The sequence below is a fragment of the Rhipicephalus microplus genome, chromosome X (genome assembly GCF_043290135.1).
Source record: "Rhipicephalus microplus isolate Deutch F79 chromosome X, USDA_Rmic, whole genome shotgun sequence".
NCBI classification, from domain to species: Eukaryota; Metazoa; Arthropoda; class Arachnida; order Ixodida; family Ixodidae; genus Rhipicephalus; species Rhipicephalus microplus.
Window position 1 is genome coordinate 422,798,522 of NC_134710.1, and position 17,138 is coordinate 422,815,659.

Sequence of the window (17,138 nt, forward strand, 5' to 3'; positions counted from 1 at the left end):
TCTCCGGATCCTGTTACTCTCTGGTAGTACAAATGCTAAGAAGCAAAATGCATAGAGGTCAATGAATAATAAAAGTGTGTCTACATGATAAGAAAATCCCATCCAAACACCTTATAATGATACAAGTTTTAACATAGTACACTCAATTGTGCGTCAACCCATTCAACCTAAATATGAAATATGAAGTTGGGGGCTACATTTTCAAGTGAAACCGAAACTACAACAATGAAGCAAGTTAGAAATCAGGACTGCTGTGGCATGGTTACATTTGCTTCTGGCTATGCCGACTGTGTTGTGCGACCTCTGGCGTTATGTAAATACACCCGGATGGTAACGTTTCTGGTACATGCCGCTAAATGGAGCTAGGCCTCCATTATGCTTATTTTTTGTAGCCAACCAGCGTGGCCACACTGGTCAGGACCAGTGTTTCACCGGCCAATAATTGCTTTTCTCCAACCTGAAAGGTTCCCTCACCAGGTTTGACAACCTTGAGCTGACAAGTGCTATGCATACATGGGGCGTTCATGATCACGTCTGCCAAATTTGTATCACTACACACCATAGCGATGAATCAAATTTCAAGATGTACGTTGCATGCCCTTCCTTTTGTGGGCGCGTCCAGAGAATTAGGGGATGACGTAGACGACAAAATTGCCCTACGTAGACAGTAGTGTTGAGACATTGGTCCTCTACATAGGCGACTGTGCTCTGACATCGTCAACAGTAGCACGTGACATGGCGTGAATTATTTCAGATGACATGTGTTGTTTGTGTAATTTGTTGCTTGAATAGACGAATAAAACTTGAGATAAATAATGAGACATACAAAAAGAATCTGTGATCCTTGTAATTTTTTCCGGTCATTTGCAACGAGACGCAGGGCAAATGTGCCTACAATTTGTATGCGTTCGTGTCCCCACAGTTAGCGTATCAAGAAGACGCCAGCCCTGGAAGCAAAAGTAACACTCCTGCGCGTTGGAGCACTCATTATGCTCATCTAATCTACCCCGTCTAAGTAAATGTTAATACAGCACTGGCTCATGCCAGTGAAATGTCGCAGTTTTCGTACTTAGTAAAAGGTTGCAAGCCTGATGATCAGCGAGGCAGTAGACCACAAAAAAAATTCTGATCAAATGAAGCAATGCCACTCACGTGCTTAGGAGTTGGGCTTGCTCGGGCACGTCATGCGCACGTGAACTCTTGCTGAGATGTCAGAAAAGATAGGCAAGAGACTACAAGGGATAAGCAGGGCTACGTCGGGTGAGCAGCAAGGGTTTCGATATCGCCTTCTCACATCACAGTTTCATGCCACTTCTGGATACTGGTTTTCTCAGCTCGTAATGAACCGAGTGAACAGAGTATTGTGGCATAATTCCCCTCTTTGAACACACAACTGCCAGTCTCTAACTAAAAATTGTTACGAAGCCCGGTGAGAGGCCCCCTGAAGCATTAAACACGAAAAACGGGTCTCTCCTAAAGACGTCTGCGTGTTGCTCTAAGCGCGGCTCACATAACTCGACCTGTCGGTCAGCCACAGCGCTCCTTGCTTACACAACACACGTATTTTAAAGGAAGTTTTTTTTTTCTTTTTCTACTTTTACGAAGCTGCTGTTCACCATTAGAAATACAGCTGCTGATTGGGAGAGTGGCTTTAGTAGAAAAAACAGTAGATTTGCACATAATGCTATCAAAGATATCCTTGAAAAAATAGGCAAAATCACCGACCCCAACAGAACAAAAATATAATGATGTTTTAGCACCCAGGACGAAAGTCTTTTTTACAATCCAGAAATGTCATCACATTTTATCCTATTGTAGTTGGCACTTTTGCCTTTTTGTTCAATGATTCTTGCCAACCAGACGAGCATCCGTCAAAGTCTTAATTTCAAGGATATCCTAACGCCGATGAAAGCCCGATGAAAACAAATGTGAACTCAGATGCTGCACTGTACGCATTTCTTTTATGGCCTTGGTACATGCTAGAATATGTGATGTACAAGTGTATGGAAAAATATAGAACTACATGCAACGATACAATAGATTTGCGACATCCCATTCGAGTTTCTTTATTGCCAACTTTGCCACAGCAGCACGTGGCAAATTGGAGCTGCGTTTTAGTTTTTCTGAAAGTTTCTTAAATTGGTATGTTTATAGGGCTTCGGTTGATCAGTGGTGTCATCTATCATTTTTTTTGCTCATCCTTGTGATGCTCTTTATTAATTCGTGATCAAATTATTTTTAGCAGCTCCTCATTTTTTAGGATGACTGCCAATTGGGCGTGTTGTTAAATGTTCATGATGAAACACGCACTTACTAGCAATTGAAAATTTTATTTCGAAGGGAACACTAATAAATACACAACTAGCATGTGCGTCATTCCCAACCTCCTCCTGTCATCATCACCAATGTGATGTACCAAAATAATCACTCCCATAATCGATGGCACACAACCAGAAACAAACACGTGTCAAGAACTAAGAAAAGGAAATGTAAAAAAAAGAACAGAAAAAGAAAAAAAAAAGAAGAAAATGCACTGGGTCATGTAGCGCCCAAAAAAGTAAATTCCGCATGTGTTAGTAGAACAGACGCTTGACTGACGCAACTGTCACCGCCTTTATAAACTCCATACGCTTCCATTATTTCCCTCGTCATCCCCTAAGTGACGATTAATTGACAGGCACAAGAAGCGGACAACGAGGTGACAGTTACGTCGGTCAAGCGTTCGTTCTACTAACAGATGCGGAGTTTGTTTTTTTGGATGCCACATAACCCAGCGCATTTTTTTTTCTTCTTTACGCTATTTTTTAGTTTTTGACTCATGTTTGTTTTTGGTTGTGTGCCCTCAATTGCGGGAGGGCTTATTTTGGTATATCACGTTGTTCATTATGACAGGAGGAGGTTGTGAATAACGCGCATGCACGTTACGTATTGCCACGTTCCATTTCCCCAAGTTTTGTTATCGTCCCAAAACACTACACAATTCTCAGCGCAAACCGCGCCTGCAGTTTTCAAGAAGCTTCCGGACTGTAGTAGATCATTTCGATAAGATCACGCCTACTCTGCGAACTGTACAGATTATTCTGGAACCTACGCCACCGCCAGCGATAACGCTGGAACATTCGACGCAAGAGTATAAATGCCGACGGGCTTCGCCGCTTGTAGTAGTTGATGGACGGCCGACACTCCGTTCACTGCTATCTGTGCAAGACTGGTACTGTAATCGAACTTTTCATTTACCGGGCACAGGTTCGCCCAAATAAACAGTTAAATCCCAACATAAAGTCTCCTGTCTTCGGCCACGTCACGACCCCGTGACATCTGATGGAGGTGCTGCTTCGTTCATGTACCGGGCGCCCCCCGTCAAGCCGTGAACCCAGGCCACGTCGCGAAGACGACACCGACGCCAACCAGGAGCAGCGAACAAGCCGCCGACAGCAAGGACTACCACCAGAGTACGGGCTTCTACAAGACAAGGCACGGAAGACCAAGGCGATGACCGCGACTGCAGCGACAATGACAATTGCAGCATCCCAGCCCACGATGGTCATGCGTCAACCCAGGGAACCACCAATTTTCCATGGGTCATCGTTCGAAGATCCGGAGTTCTGGCTAGAAACATACGACCGTGTGCCCGCCCTCAACCACTGGGACCATGACGAAAAGCTCCGTCATGTGTTCTTCTATTTGGAAGACACCGCAAGGACCTGGCTCGAAAATCGGGAGTCCACTCTCCGAACGTGGGATGTTTTCTGCGGTGCATTCCTGCGAACGTTCGCAAGTGTCGCTCGCAAAGAGAGGGCCGCTGCTTTATTAGAGACCCGGGTTCAGCTACCAAATGAAAATGTTGCCATTTTCACAGAAGAAATGATCCGCCTATTCCGTCACGCTGACCCAGACATGCCTGAGCAGAAAAAAGTTCGTTTCCTCATGTGAGGGGTCAAACAGGAGCTCTTCGCGAGACTGATGAGAAATCCACCGAACACCGTCCAAGAATTTGTAGCCGAAGCGACCACTATTGAAAAGACCATGTACATGCGCACCAGACAGTATAATCGTCGCCTGACTGCAGAAAGCGCTGCTGCTCAAGCCAGTAACTCCGAAGACCTGCGTGAAACGATCCGAGCGATCGTGCGGGAAGAGCTGCGCAAGCTGTTGCCTTCGGCGCAGCCTCAAGAGGATTTGATCGACGACATTGTGCGAGAAGTTCGGCAATCGCTTCAAATTCCCCAAGCAGCGCTGCCCGAGCCGGAAGCTATGAGCTACGCCGCTGCAGTGCGCCACAACGCTCCTCCCCGTCCACGCCAAAACGCCGCCCCATCACACTTCCTTCGGCTTAACAAGACGATCGCCGACATGCTGGGAATGTACGTCGATGTCGAACACAAGACGTGGGACGCCATTCTTTCGTCGCATACAACATGGCGGTGCAGGAGACGACGCAGATATCTCCATAAAAATTGGTCTACGGAAGGAGCCCGGCAACGATGCTCGATGCCATGTTACGCAACGTCACCGACGAAGAAAACCTCGATGTGAGTGAGTACCTTCAACGCGCCGAAAAAGCCCGACAACTCTCGCGTCTCCGTATGAAGAATCAACAGACGACCGACAGCCGCCGTTACAATCTTTAACGACGCTTCGTGGAATACCAGCCCGGTGAACGTGTTTGGGTGTGGACGCCGATACACCGACGTGGACTAAGTGAGAAGCTTCTGCGACGGTACTTCGGACAACACAGGGTGGTTCGACGTCTCGGCCCACTTGATTACGAGGTTGTCCCCGACGGCATCACGAACTCTCAACGACGCCGATCGCGACCTGAAGTTGTTCATGTCGCGCACCTCAAGCCATTTCATCCGCGTTGACAAACTGAAACAGTGTTTTTTTGTATTATTATTGTATCGTAATTTATTCATTGTACATTCTTGCATTATTGTACTCTGCGAACTGTACAGATTATTCTGGAACCTACGCCAACGCCAGCGATAAGGCTGGAACATTCGGCAGCAAGAGTATAAATGCCGATGCGCTTCGCCGCTTGTCAGTAGTTGATCGACGGCTGACGCTCCGTTCACTGCTTAACGCCTCTTAACGGCTCCGAGCAAGCCTTTTTTTCGTTCGGCCCGGGATCGCGTCACGCCGACGCTGACCCCCGGGAGCGTAATCAAGCGGAAGAAGAAGTGTCTGCTTCAGCGCATTCCCGCGCGAAGCACCGAAGATGGCGGTCCCCGGTTATCCAGCCGCTCGACGTTCTGACTAACAGCCACAACGTCACCGCTCTCGTCGACACTGGGGCTGGCTATTCTGTTGTAAGTGGGCCATTCACCGACAAGCTAATGAAAGTAAAGGCCACTTGGAATGAACCCGAAGTCCACACAGCTGAAGGTCACCTCATAACCCCGATTGGAGTTCGCACAGCAAAAGTCACCCTCAATAATCAAACATATCCTGCGAGCTTTGTAATTCTACAACATCGCTCCAGGAGTGTGATACCTAGGATGGACTTCCTAAGTCACCACGGCGCTACAGTAAAAGCTCGTTAATTCGGATTTCACGGGACAGGAAAAACTGTCCGAATTAACCGAATGCCGAATTAATGATTGAACAGGAAAAACAACATTTAAAATCAAGCTGCAGAAGCATACCTTTATTTGTTGAAGTATTTTGCAATTGTCTGCGTTTTCGCGCAGATTACGGCTGACATCACAATTTCTCTTAACTGTTTCAAATGGCTAACAGCACGCGAGCTGTCGGGAGTGTTCAGGCAAGCGTCCTCTAATATTAACAGCGCCTCCGAGACTTCCCGTGAGGTGCGATGAGGTCGCGGCTGTATCTCCTCGCATGATTCTTCGTCCGAATCGTGGTCTTCATGGGCGCCCGTGACATCATTAATAATCTCTTGATCGGTCAGGAGACCATTCGTGGCGACACCATGATCAATCGCGATGTAGTCCTGAAAGGTCAGATCTGTGGGAAGGACAGCATCGAAAGTCGGGCAGTCATTGTCGGTGGACTCGGCTGACACCTCCTCGATGCCATCGTCAGCTACTGCTGCATGCTCGGGCCTCACAAAACCGCTGTGTTGAAAACAGTTGGCGATGACTTGCGGCGGAGTGTTTTTCCACACGTGGGCGATGATGTGCACTGCGCCGAGTAAGTCCACTTGATACAACTTTCCAGCTTCTGAGCATAGGATCATTCGCTCTAGCAGGTGCTTGCGGTACTTCGACTTCACGTAGTGAATGATAGATACCCTGGTCCATTGGCTGAAGAGCAGACGTAGTGTTGGGCGGCAAAAAAAAACTACTTTGATGCTCTTCAGTTCGACTGTACAGTTATGGGCACTGCAGTTGTCAACAACCATAATTATCTTGCAGTCCTTCGACGTGAAGTGCCGGTCCAACTGCTGCAGCCAGCCGCGAAAAATGTCCGATGTCATCCATGCCTTCCTGTTCGCTGTGTACTCGACAGGAAGGCTTTAGACGTTCTTAAAACAATGTGGCTTAAGCGCCTTCCCGACGACAAGTAGTGGCAAGCGCTCCGTGCCAGTCATATCGGCGGCAAGAAGCAGTTATCCTTTGCTTGCACTTCTTGCCACCAATGCACGCGTCCCCTTTGAAAGTCACCGTCTTGTCGGGCAGAGCTCTGAAAAATAGAGCAGTTTCATCTGCATTGAACACGTCACGTGGTTCATATGCGGCGATGTGCTCCAGCAGCTTCACATTTCTCCACTCGGTGGTCGCACTTTCGTCAACACTGGCCTTTTCGCCGCACACACTCCTGAAGACAAGTTCGTGTCTTTCTCGAAACCTCGCAAACCACCTTTCTGAGGCTTTGAACGATTCAATGATCATCATTGCAGCGTACTTCTCACCTTGCGCCATGATGAGAGGTTCGCTCAAAGGCAGATGCGCGTTGCGACAGTCAGTAATCCACCGGAGCAAAGCTTCTTCGAGCTGGGGATGAGCTGCGGTTCGCAACCGCTTTCTAGAGGCATGAAACTTCTCCCTTCGAAGGCTTGTCGAATCTGTTGTTCATTTTTCACGTACTTTCCCAACGTGCTCCGCTTCACGTTGTACTTGGTCATAACCTGCTGTCGCGATTCGCCGTTCTTCAGTGCTTCCAAAATTTCCACTTTAGTCGCCAAGTTCTTCGCCTCGTAGTTCTGCCGCTTTTTCGGCATTGCCATCACTGTAGCGCACGATGGTGGTGGCATGCAAATACGGTCACAATGGAAGAAAAAGAGAACTCCGCAAGAAGAGATGGTTCCGACACGACAAGACAAGGAAAAATGGCGTCGGAGGCGCTGAGTGGAGAAGAAAGAAGACGCCACGAAGACGCCGACGTTCGGTGACGCTGCGATCGCCCCCACTAGTTGATGATGATGGCGATGCCACTAAGTCGTGAACTTACTTACAGCGCAACAACAGAAAAATACAGGACAGGGAAGGAGCAAAAGAGAAAGAAAAGACGGCGCCGTCTTTTCTTTCTCTTTTGCTCCTTCCCCGTCCTGTATTTTTCTGTTGTTGCGCTGTAAGTAAGTTCATGATGGATCCTAACCAACTGGCCCAGCTTACCGTCTTACTACGATGCCACTCAGGTTTCGGTTTCACTCCAGTGGTGCCAGCGCTGCTTTATCACACTTTTGTGTAGCAGCAGCCGTCAGCATTTGTCCGAATTAAGCGGTGCGGAGCCGAATCCCGACGAAATAACGAAGGTTTAGTCCCATAGATTAACATGCAATTTGGCCGGGACCAATAGAGCCGTCCGAATTATCCGAATTAACGGGTGTCAAATTAACGAGCTTTTACTGTATTATTGACCTGAGGTCTGAGTCAATAACGCTATCCACAGTAAAATCACTGCAGCCACACACGCCGTCACAAAGGCATACCTTGAATGTGATGGAAGACCACGTCACCATTCCTCTTCGCTCAAACGTCAGCATTTCTGTCGGCACTCTAGAATCAAGAGACATACAAAGCATGCATCCTTGAAGGCAACCAGCACCTGATAATTAACCGCGAAATTTACATCACTAGAGGAATAGCTGAGCTGAGAGGAGAGAAGGCAAAAGTGATGCTCACAAACATCACCAACGAGTTCAAACTCATGAGCAAAGATATGACGGTTGCCTACATTAAGAAAAATACTGGAAGCCAGCAACACTTTCACCTTCGCCGAGTCTACTGAACCTCCTACAACAACTTAAGCCCTTCAAACAGCTTTTGGCGTTAATCCGAGCCTTCAGATGCATAAACAAAAACAGCTCAGGAGCCTGTTTCTGAAATACAACTGATTTTCGTCGTTGTTAAGAATTTCACAGACCCCTGTCGCGAATCGCAACAGAAGAAAGTGCCAGGGCACTCCGTCAGAGCACGTACAAAGTTTTGACGCAAAAACCCGAGGCCATAAAAACAAGTCGCCGAAATGCTACGCGACATCATCCAGCCGTCAAAGAGTCCGTGGGTGTCACCGGTGGTGTTAGTGAAGAAGGACAGAACTCAACGCTTCTGCGTCAACTCTCGTTGCCTGAACAAAATCACGAAGGACGTGTACCTGCTCCCATGGATTGATGAGGCCCCAGATCGACTCATCAATGTGAGGTACTTTTCTTCGATGAACCTCAAAACCTGCTATTAGCAAATCGAAGTTGACGAGGGAGACTGAGAAAAGACTGCTTTCACAACACTGAACAGCCTGTTCAATTTAAGGTCACGCTGCCCTTTGGTCTTTGCTCTGCACCTGCGACTTTCCAACAAGTCATGGAGACCGTCCTGGCTAGCTTGAAGTGGCAGACTTGCCTCGTTTACTTGGACGACGTCGTTATGTTTTCCTCAAGCTTCGATGAACACTTTTGGCACCTTGGATGTGTAGTTCGAGTTCTGGACTCGCCCTAACGCCAGAGAAACGTCGCTTCGCAAACAAAGAGCTTCTGTTTTTGGGTCACGTAATTAGCAAGATGGAAGTGCGCCCAGGCCCACAGAAAACAGCTGCCATCGCCGCCTTCCCGCCACAACAAGAAATCTGCACACGACTTTCTTGTCGTGCGCCGATTTCTCGGCCTGTGCACCTATTACAGATGCCTTGTCAAGAACTTTTTACAGATCGCCGAGCCACTAACTCCGCTCACAAAGACCAGCGTCGCTTTTAAGGGGGGACATGGGCCTTGGGCAAAACATTTATTGCTACTGCTACTAGAGTAATGAAACTTGCAGGTAATATGTAATTTAATGTGCTGATTTCAAATATGCAACCAGTTTTTCTGTATCTCACGAAGAAAAAATTTTATACAACTTTTTCTGTTTTACACTTCTGGGATGACTGGAAAAAAATATTTTACAATAACCAAGCTAAAAATTATATTTATATATTCCTGAATGCTCAATGAGTGCAAGAAGCATAATTTCGTGTTTCTACATTTATTTTATCCCAAATTATAAAAGTTCAAAAATTTTTATTGAGACATGAATTCTTTGTCTGTTGTTTGCCCAAAATTTCAAAATGTTTCAGGGTGAAGAAACATTGTATTATAGGCATATTGCACTCTTTGGAAGTCTAGCTATAAGACAAAAAAAAACCCCATTAAAATTGGATGATTAGAAGGGTAACAACAGCCACCCAGAAAATTGGAGACGGCCAATAAAAGTGTTTTGAGAAAAGTGGGAAAAACTAATAGACATGTGAAAAAAGCTTTTTATTCTCCTGGATGGGCGAAATTACAACAGCCAGTGGCTCAGAAGGCTCCTGGAGAATAATCTGGGTGGGGCTTTCCTCTTTGCCTCCGCTTTGCAGCTGCCTGAAAGGCTGCTGACGACCCCCTCTTCCTTTCTGCATTGATAGTGCGTTGGGAGTCCTTTTCATTAGCCCTTCGGCTACCCTTGGCGGTTTGCTCTACTTGGAGCTCTCGCAATATGCTTGAGCTGGCATTGTGGCTGCCAAGGTTTAACCTCATCACAGCCTCTCCAACTGCTGCCTCGACTGCATATAGTGAGGCATTTTTGTCTTTGGGCGCGAGGCTCCAAATGACTGAATGCAGTGCCTCATTAGCGTTCTGAGTTTGTCCTCTCAGGCACCGCTGCAGCAACTTCTTGTCAGCCAGACGCTCAAAAATGGGCCGCAGTGCACTGCTGACCGCTTCTGGCAAGTTGTACCTGCTTTTTGGTGGTGGTTCGTTTTTTGCCATGGCCGAGTTATATTTACACCATGAGTCAGGACCATCCGGACAGAAGTTATGATTGGGCTTCTCATCTGTCGACGTAATGTGATAGAATGTGGCCCACACTGCGTTGTGCATTTTATCTAAGTCTCCAGCAAAAGACTTGATAGCCCATCCATAATAGCTGGAGATCTTGGTGATCAGGTCTGCGGTCAGCCGTCCTTTACCACTAATGCGCTGCGCATCACCTGACTTGTGCTTTTGCACAAGGGTGCGAAGCGCTGTGCCCATTCGCTTCTGAATGTGGTTGGTGCACTCTTCTTTTACCACAGGAATAAAGCCATAAACTTTGGCTTCATCAATGGCAATGAATGAGCGGCTATCATCATCACAGAGCATGGTTGTATACCTGAGGCCATGCAGAGAGAGTGAACGTTGAAACAGAATCTTTGCTGCCTCAACTTCCATTTGGCCTGCCTTGCAGCTTGTGTTTTTTTGGCATAAGTGCTGTGCCTTCCATGCAGCATAATCTGGGCTATCTGGCTGCGGCCCACACTCACAGCCGAGGCAGAAATTGGAGAGAACCACGTAATCTAGCACATATCCTGTAAATAGCTCAATCACGGTGGCCAAACCAATGTGAGAAGAGTGTCCACGTGTGTGCCATGAGCCATCAAAACAAACAGCAATGTTACCCGGATTTCCAAAATTCAGGTCACTGTACAGCTGTTTCACTTCGGCGGCACACTTTGCCAAGTTCTCAGAGCATGCTTTTGCCGTAGCTGGGTTCAGCTTGGTCTTCAAATAATGCTGGTATGTCTTATTGTGAAGACCTCTGTGAGAAACTCCAATGGCAGAAAAAATGTCATTTAGGGCAGTCTGCCCATTCCCCGTGCTTTGCACCGCCCGTGCAGCGAGAATATTTATTTCGAAGGGATTGCACGTCGCCGAGCCAGCAACTCGCCGCGAGCTCCACTGCGATCGCAGTTCACCGCAATTGCTGCACGACACTGTCAGTTTCACGGCGATGCCGTACTCACGCGTGTCCCTCTCAATAGTTAGATCACCACGGCACACACGGCAACTACCAACCTCGAACAGGTTATTTACAAGGTCCAGGTCAACAACCGTATACGTCGTGGTTGAACTCGGGGCACTGTCACTCGCGACGCACTTCATTTTCCTTTCCGTCGCCGATACTGACGCTAGCTGGGAAAGTCTCTGCTGCGTTTGTTGCTCGCGCAAAGCACAATCTGCACTTGTTAAAAAAGTCGAGTCCAATCTTGTGCGCTCAGGCCGCGCAGCTCCGGTGTCCTGCACGGCCGCTGCCGCAACCGTCGGGGCGAAGTCCAGGGCGTGCGCGTCAGTCGCCGGCTCGCGTTCCGCCGTTGTCGTGTTATCTGATGCCGGTCCAAGGTGCACAGCGGGCTCCGTCGAAGGCAGCGATGCATTTCTTCGCTTCGCAACACGCTTCCGTCGCGATTTGCCGAACTTGTGCATGGTGCGAAATTTCCGATAACCGTTAGGCATGGCGCACGACGACAGACGACAATGGTCTCCTTCAAAATGACGGCAGTTCGTTTTCGCTGCAAGCAGCCGGAAACAACCACGGACCAATGAGGAGGCGCACTTTTGTCACGTGGCGGCTGTGGGCCAATGAGATAGCTAGGTTTCGTTTTCTTTTTTGTTTGATTATTAAGTTACAGCGTATCACTGAAAACTCGCGTTTGGCGGAAAAAAAAAGGGCGAAGGATGCAGTTTCAAAGGAGGCCAAGATGGCTGCGCTCCGTGGCACGGTTGCAAATCGGCGGCGGCGCGAAACTGATCGTTTTATGGCGCTTACCGCGAGCGAAACTAGAAAGTTCGCGTAGTAAATATGATCGTCCGGTAAAAATATACTGTTTACAGGCCTAGAGTTTTGCGAGAACGTGCAGGAAGATGTCCTGAATGCAACAACAACAAAATTGAAAAATAGTTTTTTTCGCTATTTTTTCGCTTTCAAGACCCGTGTCCCCCCTTAAGTGGCGAACGGCGCAAATTCAAGCATTTCAGAAACTGAAACGATGCCTGGAGACCCCTCCGATACTTACACATTTAGAAGAATACCCCGATACAGAATTCCACAACGATGCAAGCAGCGTAGGCCTCGGTGTCGTTCTTGTGCAGAAGACTAAAGGAGAACAACAGGTTATCAGTTACGCTAGCTGGTCGCTATCGAAGGCAGAAAGCAACTATTCAACAACAGAAAAAGAGTGCCTTGCCATCATCTGGGCTACCTTCAAGTTTCGCCCATACCTCTACGACAGGCCTTTCAAAGTTGTGAGCGACCACCACACCCTCTGTTGACCAGCTAACTTGAAGGACCCTTCAGGCCGCCTTGCATGATGGAGTCTGCGACTTCAGGAATTCGACGTTACTGTCTTTTGCAAGTCCGGACAAAAGCATTCTGACGCCGATTGCCTGTCTCGTGCTCCTGTTGAACCACTACCAAAGAATGACAAGGACACTGGCTACTTCTTAGGAACATTAAGCATCAATGACTTCTCTAAATGACAGAGAGCCGACCCTGAAATCAAGGGAAATCAAGGGCCTTGTCGAATACCTCGAGGGCAAAGCTGCCGTGGTTTCACGGGTATTCAAGCGAGGACTGTCATCGTTTTTCTTGCAAAAAGGCATCCTCACCGAGAAAAACTTCTCGCCACATCGAGCCAACTACCTCATAGTAGTACCTTCGGCATTATGTCCAGAAGTTCTGGATGCTCTGCATGATGACCCGACGGCTGGATACCTTGGGTTTTCCCGTACGCTGGCGAAAATACAAGAACAGTACTACTGACCTTGCCTCACTACTGATGAAACCCACTATGTAAAAACCTACCCAGACTGTCAACGACGCCAGACACCGCCGACAAGGCCAGCAGTCTTTCTTCAGCCGATCAAACCACTTCGCCGACTGTTTCAACAAATCGGGATGGACCCACAGGGGCCGTTTCGGACGTCAACTTTGGGAAACAAATGGATTGTTGGAGCTACTGACTACGTCACCGGCTATGCCGAAACAAAGGCCCTACTAAAAGATAGTTCCGAAGATGTAGCCAAGTTCTTCGTTGAGAACATCCTCCTTCGTCATGGCGTGCCAGAGGTTCTCATCACCAATAGAGATATGAGCTTTACTGCTGATTTGACTCGGGCGGTCTTGAGAACAAGCCAGACAAGCCACCACCGCCTACCCCCAACAGACAAATGGTCTCACTGAGTGGCGAAACAAGACAATCCCTGACATGCTGGTCATGTACGTCAACATCGAACACAAGACGTGGGACACCATCCTTCCGTATCTGACCTTCGCTTACAACACGGAAGTGCAAGAGACAACGCAGATGCCCCCGAGCAAGTTGGCCTACGGGAGGAACTCACCAAAGACGCTCGACGCAATGCTGCTTAATGCCGCTGACGAAGAAAACCTCGGCGTCACCCTCTATCTTGAAGCTTGTCAACTCGCTTGTCTGCACATCACAAATCAGCAGATGATTGACCACCGCTGTTACAATCTTCGGTGACGCTTCATGGAATACTGGCCTGGTGAACGTGTTTGGGTATGGACCCCAACACGCCGCAAGGACTCAGTGAAAAACTTCTGTGACCGCACTTCGGACCATACAGGGTAGTACGATATCTCGGCCCACTCGACTATGAGGTTGTCCCCGACGACGAAAACTCTCGATGGCGCCAATTGTGACCTGAAGTCGTCCATGTCACGCGCCTCAAGCCGTTTCATACACGATAATGAACTGAAAGAGTGTATCCTGCTGTTATTATTGTTGTATCGTGCCCTATCATTTATACTTTTTTGAATCATTATTGTACTTTCATCCTCTGTTAACCATCGGGACGATACCTTTTTTAAGACTGGGGCAATGCACGTTCGTTCCTCAAGTTTTCTTACCACCCAGTAACACTGTACGTAATTCTCAGCGGAAACGACGCCTGCACTGTTCGAGAAGCTTTGGGATTGTAGTAATCATTTAAATAAGATTACGCCCACTTCCCAAAGATTACAGATTATTCTGGAACCTATGCGGCCCCTAGCGATAACGCTAGAATATTCTACGACACAAGTATAAATGCTGAAGTGCATCATGCTTCTCAGTTTTTCATCAACGGCCGACGTCATGCTCGACGCTATCAGTGCCTTGCTGTAGTCGGACATTTTTTTACGAGGCCACAAGTTCGGCCAAATAAAAAGTTTAAACTGAACGTCCAGTGTGCTTCCTTCGTTCACGTCACGATCCCGTGACAATATGTTATGTCTTAATATTTACTGTACTTAGAGCATATAAGCCAGCATGACAAGCTTTATGTGTCAAAAACAATGAATAAATGTGAGGGTGATATGTTCATTTAACCTGTAAGTGGCGTTTCGCAGCAGTGCGAATTTTCAACAAATCGGTGTTTTCACGGCTTAGCAGCCCTCCACTGCAGTGAAACCGCCTTAGTGGGAGTTACACAGGCACTAATGTACAACAATTTGTTCCTTTCGAATACATTAAAGTTTTCAATATTTCGATTTGAATACAAGCAAATTAGAATAATGTGATGTTCGTTTGAATATTGGAAGCATTCGAATATGCACACAAGCCTATTAATAGGATTGAGATATAAATTAAGGATTCTACATGGGAACAAGTATGTTTCACAACGACTAGATCTTGCTAATAAGGTAAAGGAAATAAGCTGCCGGACTGACGCATTTCACATGTCATTTTTCCTCAGGATGATAAGCCAATGAAATAGGTTGTCTCCTAAAGTTGCAGAAATTACTTCAGATGAAGTATATTCACAATGGTGCGAGTCACTGCTGGGTCTCCAGCAGTGCACTCGCACCATTAAGTAAGGCCACACTGTACTCAGAATCTCCTTTATATTGTGTATATCTTAAGTATCACTTAAAAACTTGTAAGTGAATTGCGTTTACTGTAATGTTGATGTGTTGGAATCTGTATTTGTCTAGTGTAATATTGTATCCCCACCCACCCCTGTAATGCCATTAGGTGCTGTGGGTACTATGATAAATAAATAAATGAATAAATAAATAAGCTACTTCACAACAAAAGAACGACCAAGGATAAGAACGAAACCATGATTAGAATTGTTTGTGGAGCAGCACTTGAATATGATATGAAGGCAACCACTTCAAAGAATGAAGGAGAATTTTCTTATTGTCAACACTGACAAGCAACAGCACACCTATTGTCGTACAAAACTACGAAATGATCAATGTTGAGTGAACCGTTGGTTTTCCTAAAACTAAAAAAATGACAGGCACATGAAGGCCAACTCTGCAGAAAGTGAGGTGATGATTATCACTACCAGTTAACTAAGATTGAATCATGAACTTTCCAGTGAATGCAGTAGCGGGCATCTCTGTATTTAAAAGTTGAGGCCATTTAGCTTCTACTCGAGAAGATATCTTGATTTCTGGGGTTTTACGAGCCAGAACAACAACGATTTTGAAGCACGCTCTAATGGATGGCTCCAGATAATTTGATCACCTCGGGCTTTATACCTATCTTTAAGAACACCAGCTTGCAACATTTTCACTTCCATAATAATGTGATTTCCACGGTCGGGATTTAAAACACACTATGCAAATGAGCTGCTAAGCACCGTGACTGGCTGTGAAGTTACTCCGTTATGCGACGTGCAGTCAGTTCTTGATATCAACAGCTGGAAGTTAAACGGTAGTTGCTGTAGCAGCATTGCTGCCCAAAAGGGAAATGAAACTGAAGAAAGCAGGTGCATGGCTCAAGGTACGAGCAACATGTGCAATGGTTTCTGCCAATGATAATGGGCTGTCAGCCAGAGCTTTCTGTCTAGTAAACATTTCTATTAACTGGGACTGCCTTCATTCACACCACTAATTATTGCAAGATTAAATTTTGCATGCAAGTGCACATCAGGGAGCAGCTTTCTGTCAGTCCTCACTGTCTTGCAAGTGCAATCATGTTAACTTTGCCCCCAACAAACTGCTCTTACTTCCTTGTTCCTCAGTGGTCTTCTTGAAGCAGACATGAAACAATCGTCAAAAGAACAAGCTTTTGAAGCAGCAGAGAGGAGGTACAATTTGCATGCAACTGGAACTGTGATTGTTCAAGGTATAGCGCATCCAGCACGGGACAGAGAAGAAAACACAAAACACATACAGAACACATACTTTCTTCTCTGTCCCGTCCTGGATGCGCTTTACCTCGAACAACATGAATAACCAACAAGCCCGCCGTGCAACCTTAGTGTAACTGTGAGATCAGACTTGTCAGGGACATCTTCGATTTCATTTGGCCAAAGAATGCTGCCTCGTGAGAAATCATTCTAGGCCTGTCAGATAACAGGTGCACTATGGTAAACCCGTTCTATAGTCGGTGACAGCCTAAAATAAATGTAGGCCCTGCCCACGAGGCTGCATTGCCCTTGTTTTTCATGCTTCTGTCGTGTTGCTACTTCCAGCTCTGGAAACAGCGAAACGTAATAAAGCGGTGCGAAACACTCTGCCCTGCAAACGCTTCAGCACATGTCAAATGTGGCACAATCACAAACTGCATCGCATGGCGACTGGCGAGTATGACACTGTGGCGAACATGTCAATAAGAGTTATTGGTTGGTCCTAACTATCATGTTACAGCAAAGGGCACCTCTAGTTGGACGTGCTGAACACAAATGAATTAGTGGTACACTTTACTTCTTCATCTTAGCTTGACAATAACTACGTACAGTTTGCGAGAGCTCACCTGCAGTCAAAGTGTTCGAAGATGCGACGCATGATGTCCTTGAGGGCCGTTTCCTGGGCCTCTTCGGCGGAAACCAGCTCTGCTGCAAGTCGCTTCACGTCCTCAGTGTAGTAGCGCCTGTCATATAATGCGACGCCAATTCTGAATCTATTCTCTTGGAGTGACAAGTTATGATGGTTATAGTAAATACGAGC

General features: G+C 46.9%; 1 protein-coding gene across 2 annotated transcripts in view; it reads right to left on the reverse strand.

Moving 5' to 3' along the window:
• Window positions 1-17,138, reverse strand: part of LOC119160937 (DNA mismatch repair protein Msh6) — a 619,403-nt gene that overhangs the window by 195,396 nt on the left and 406,869 nt on the right. For both annotated transcript variants that reach the window (XM_075880344.1, XM_037413220.2), the window contains one exon: window positions 16,945-17,061. In XM_075880344.1, the coding sequence (XP_075736459.1) occupies window positions 16,945-17,061 (117 nt within the window). The remainder of the gene's footprint in view (window positions 1-16,944; window positions 17,062-17,138) is intronic.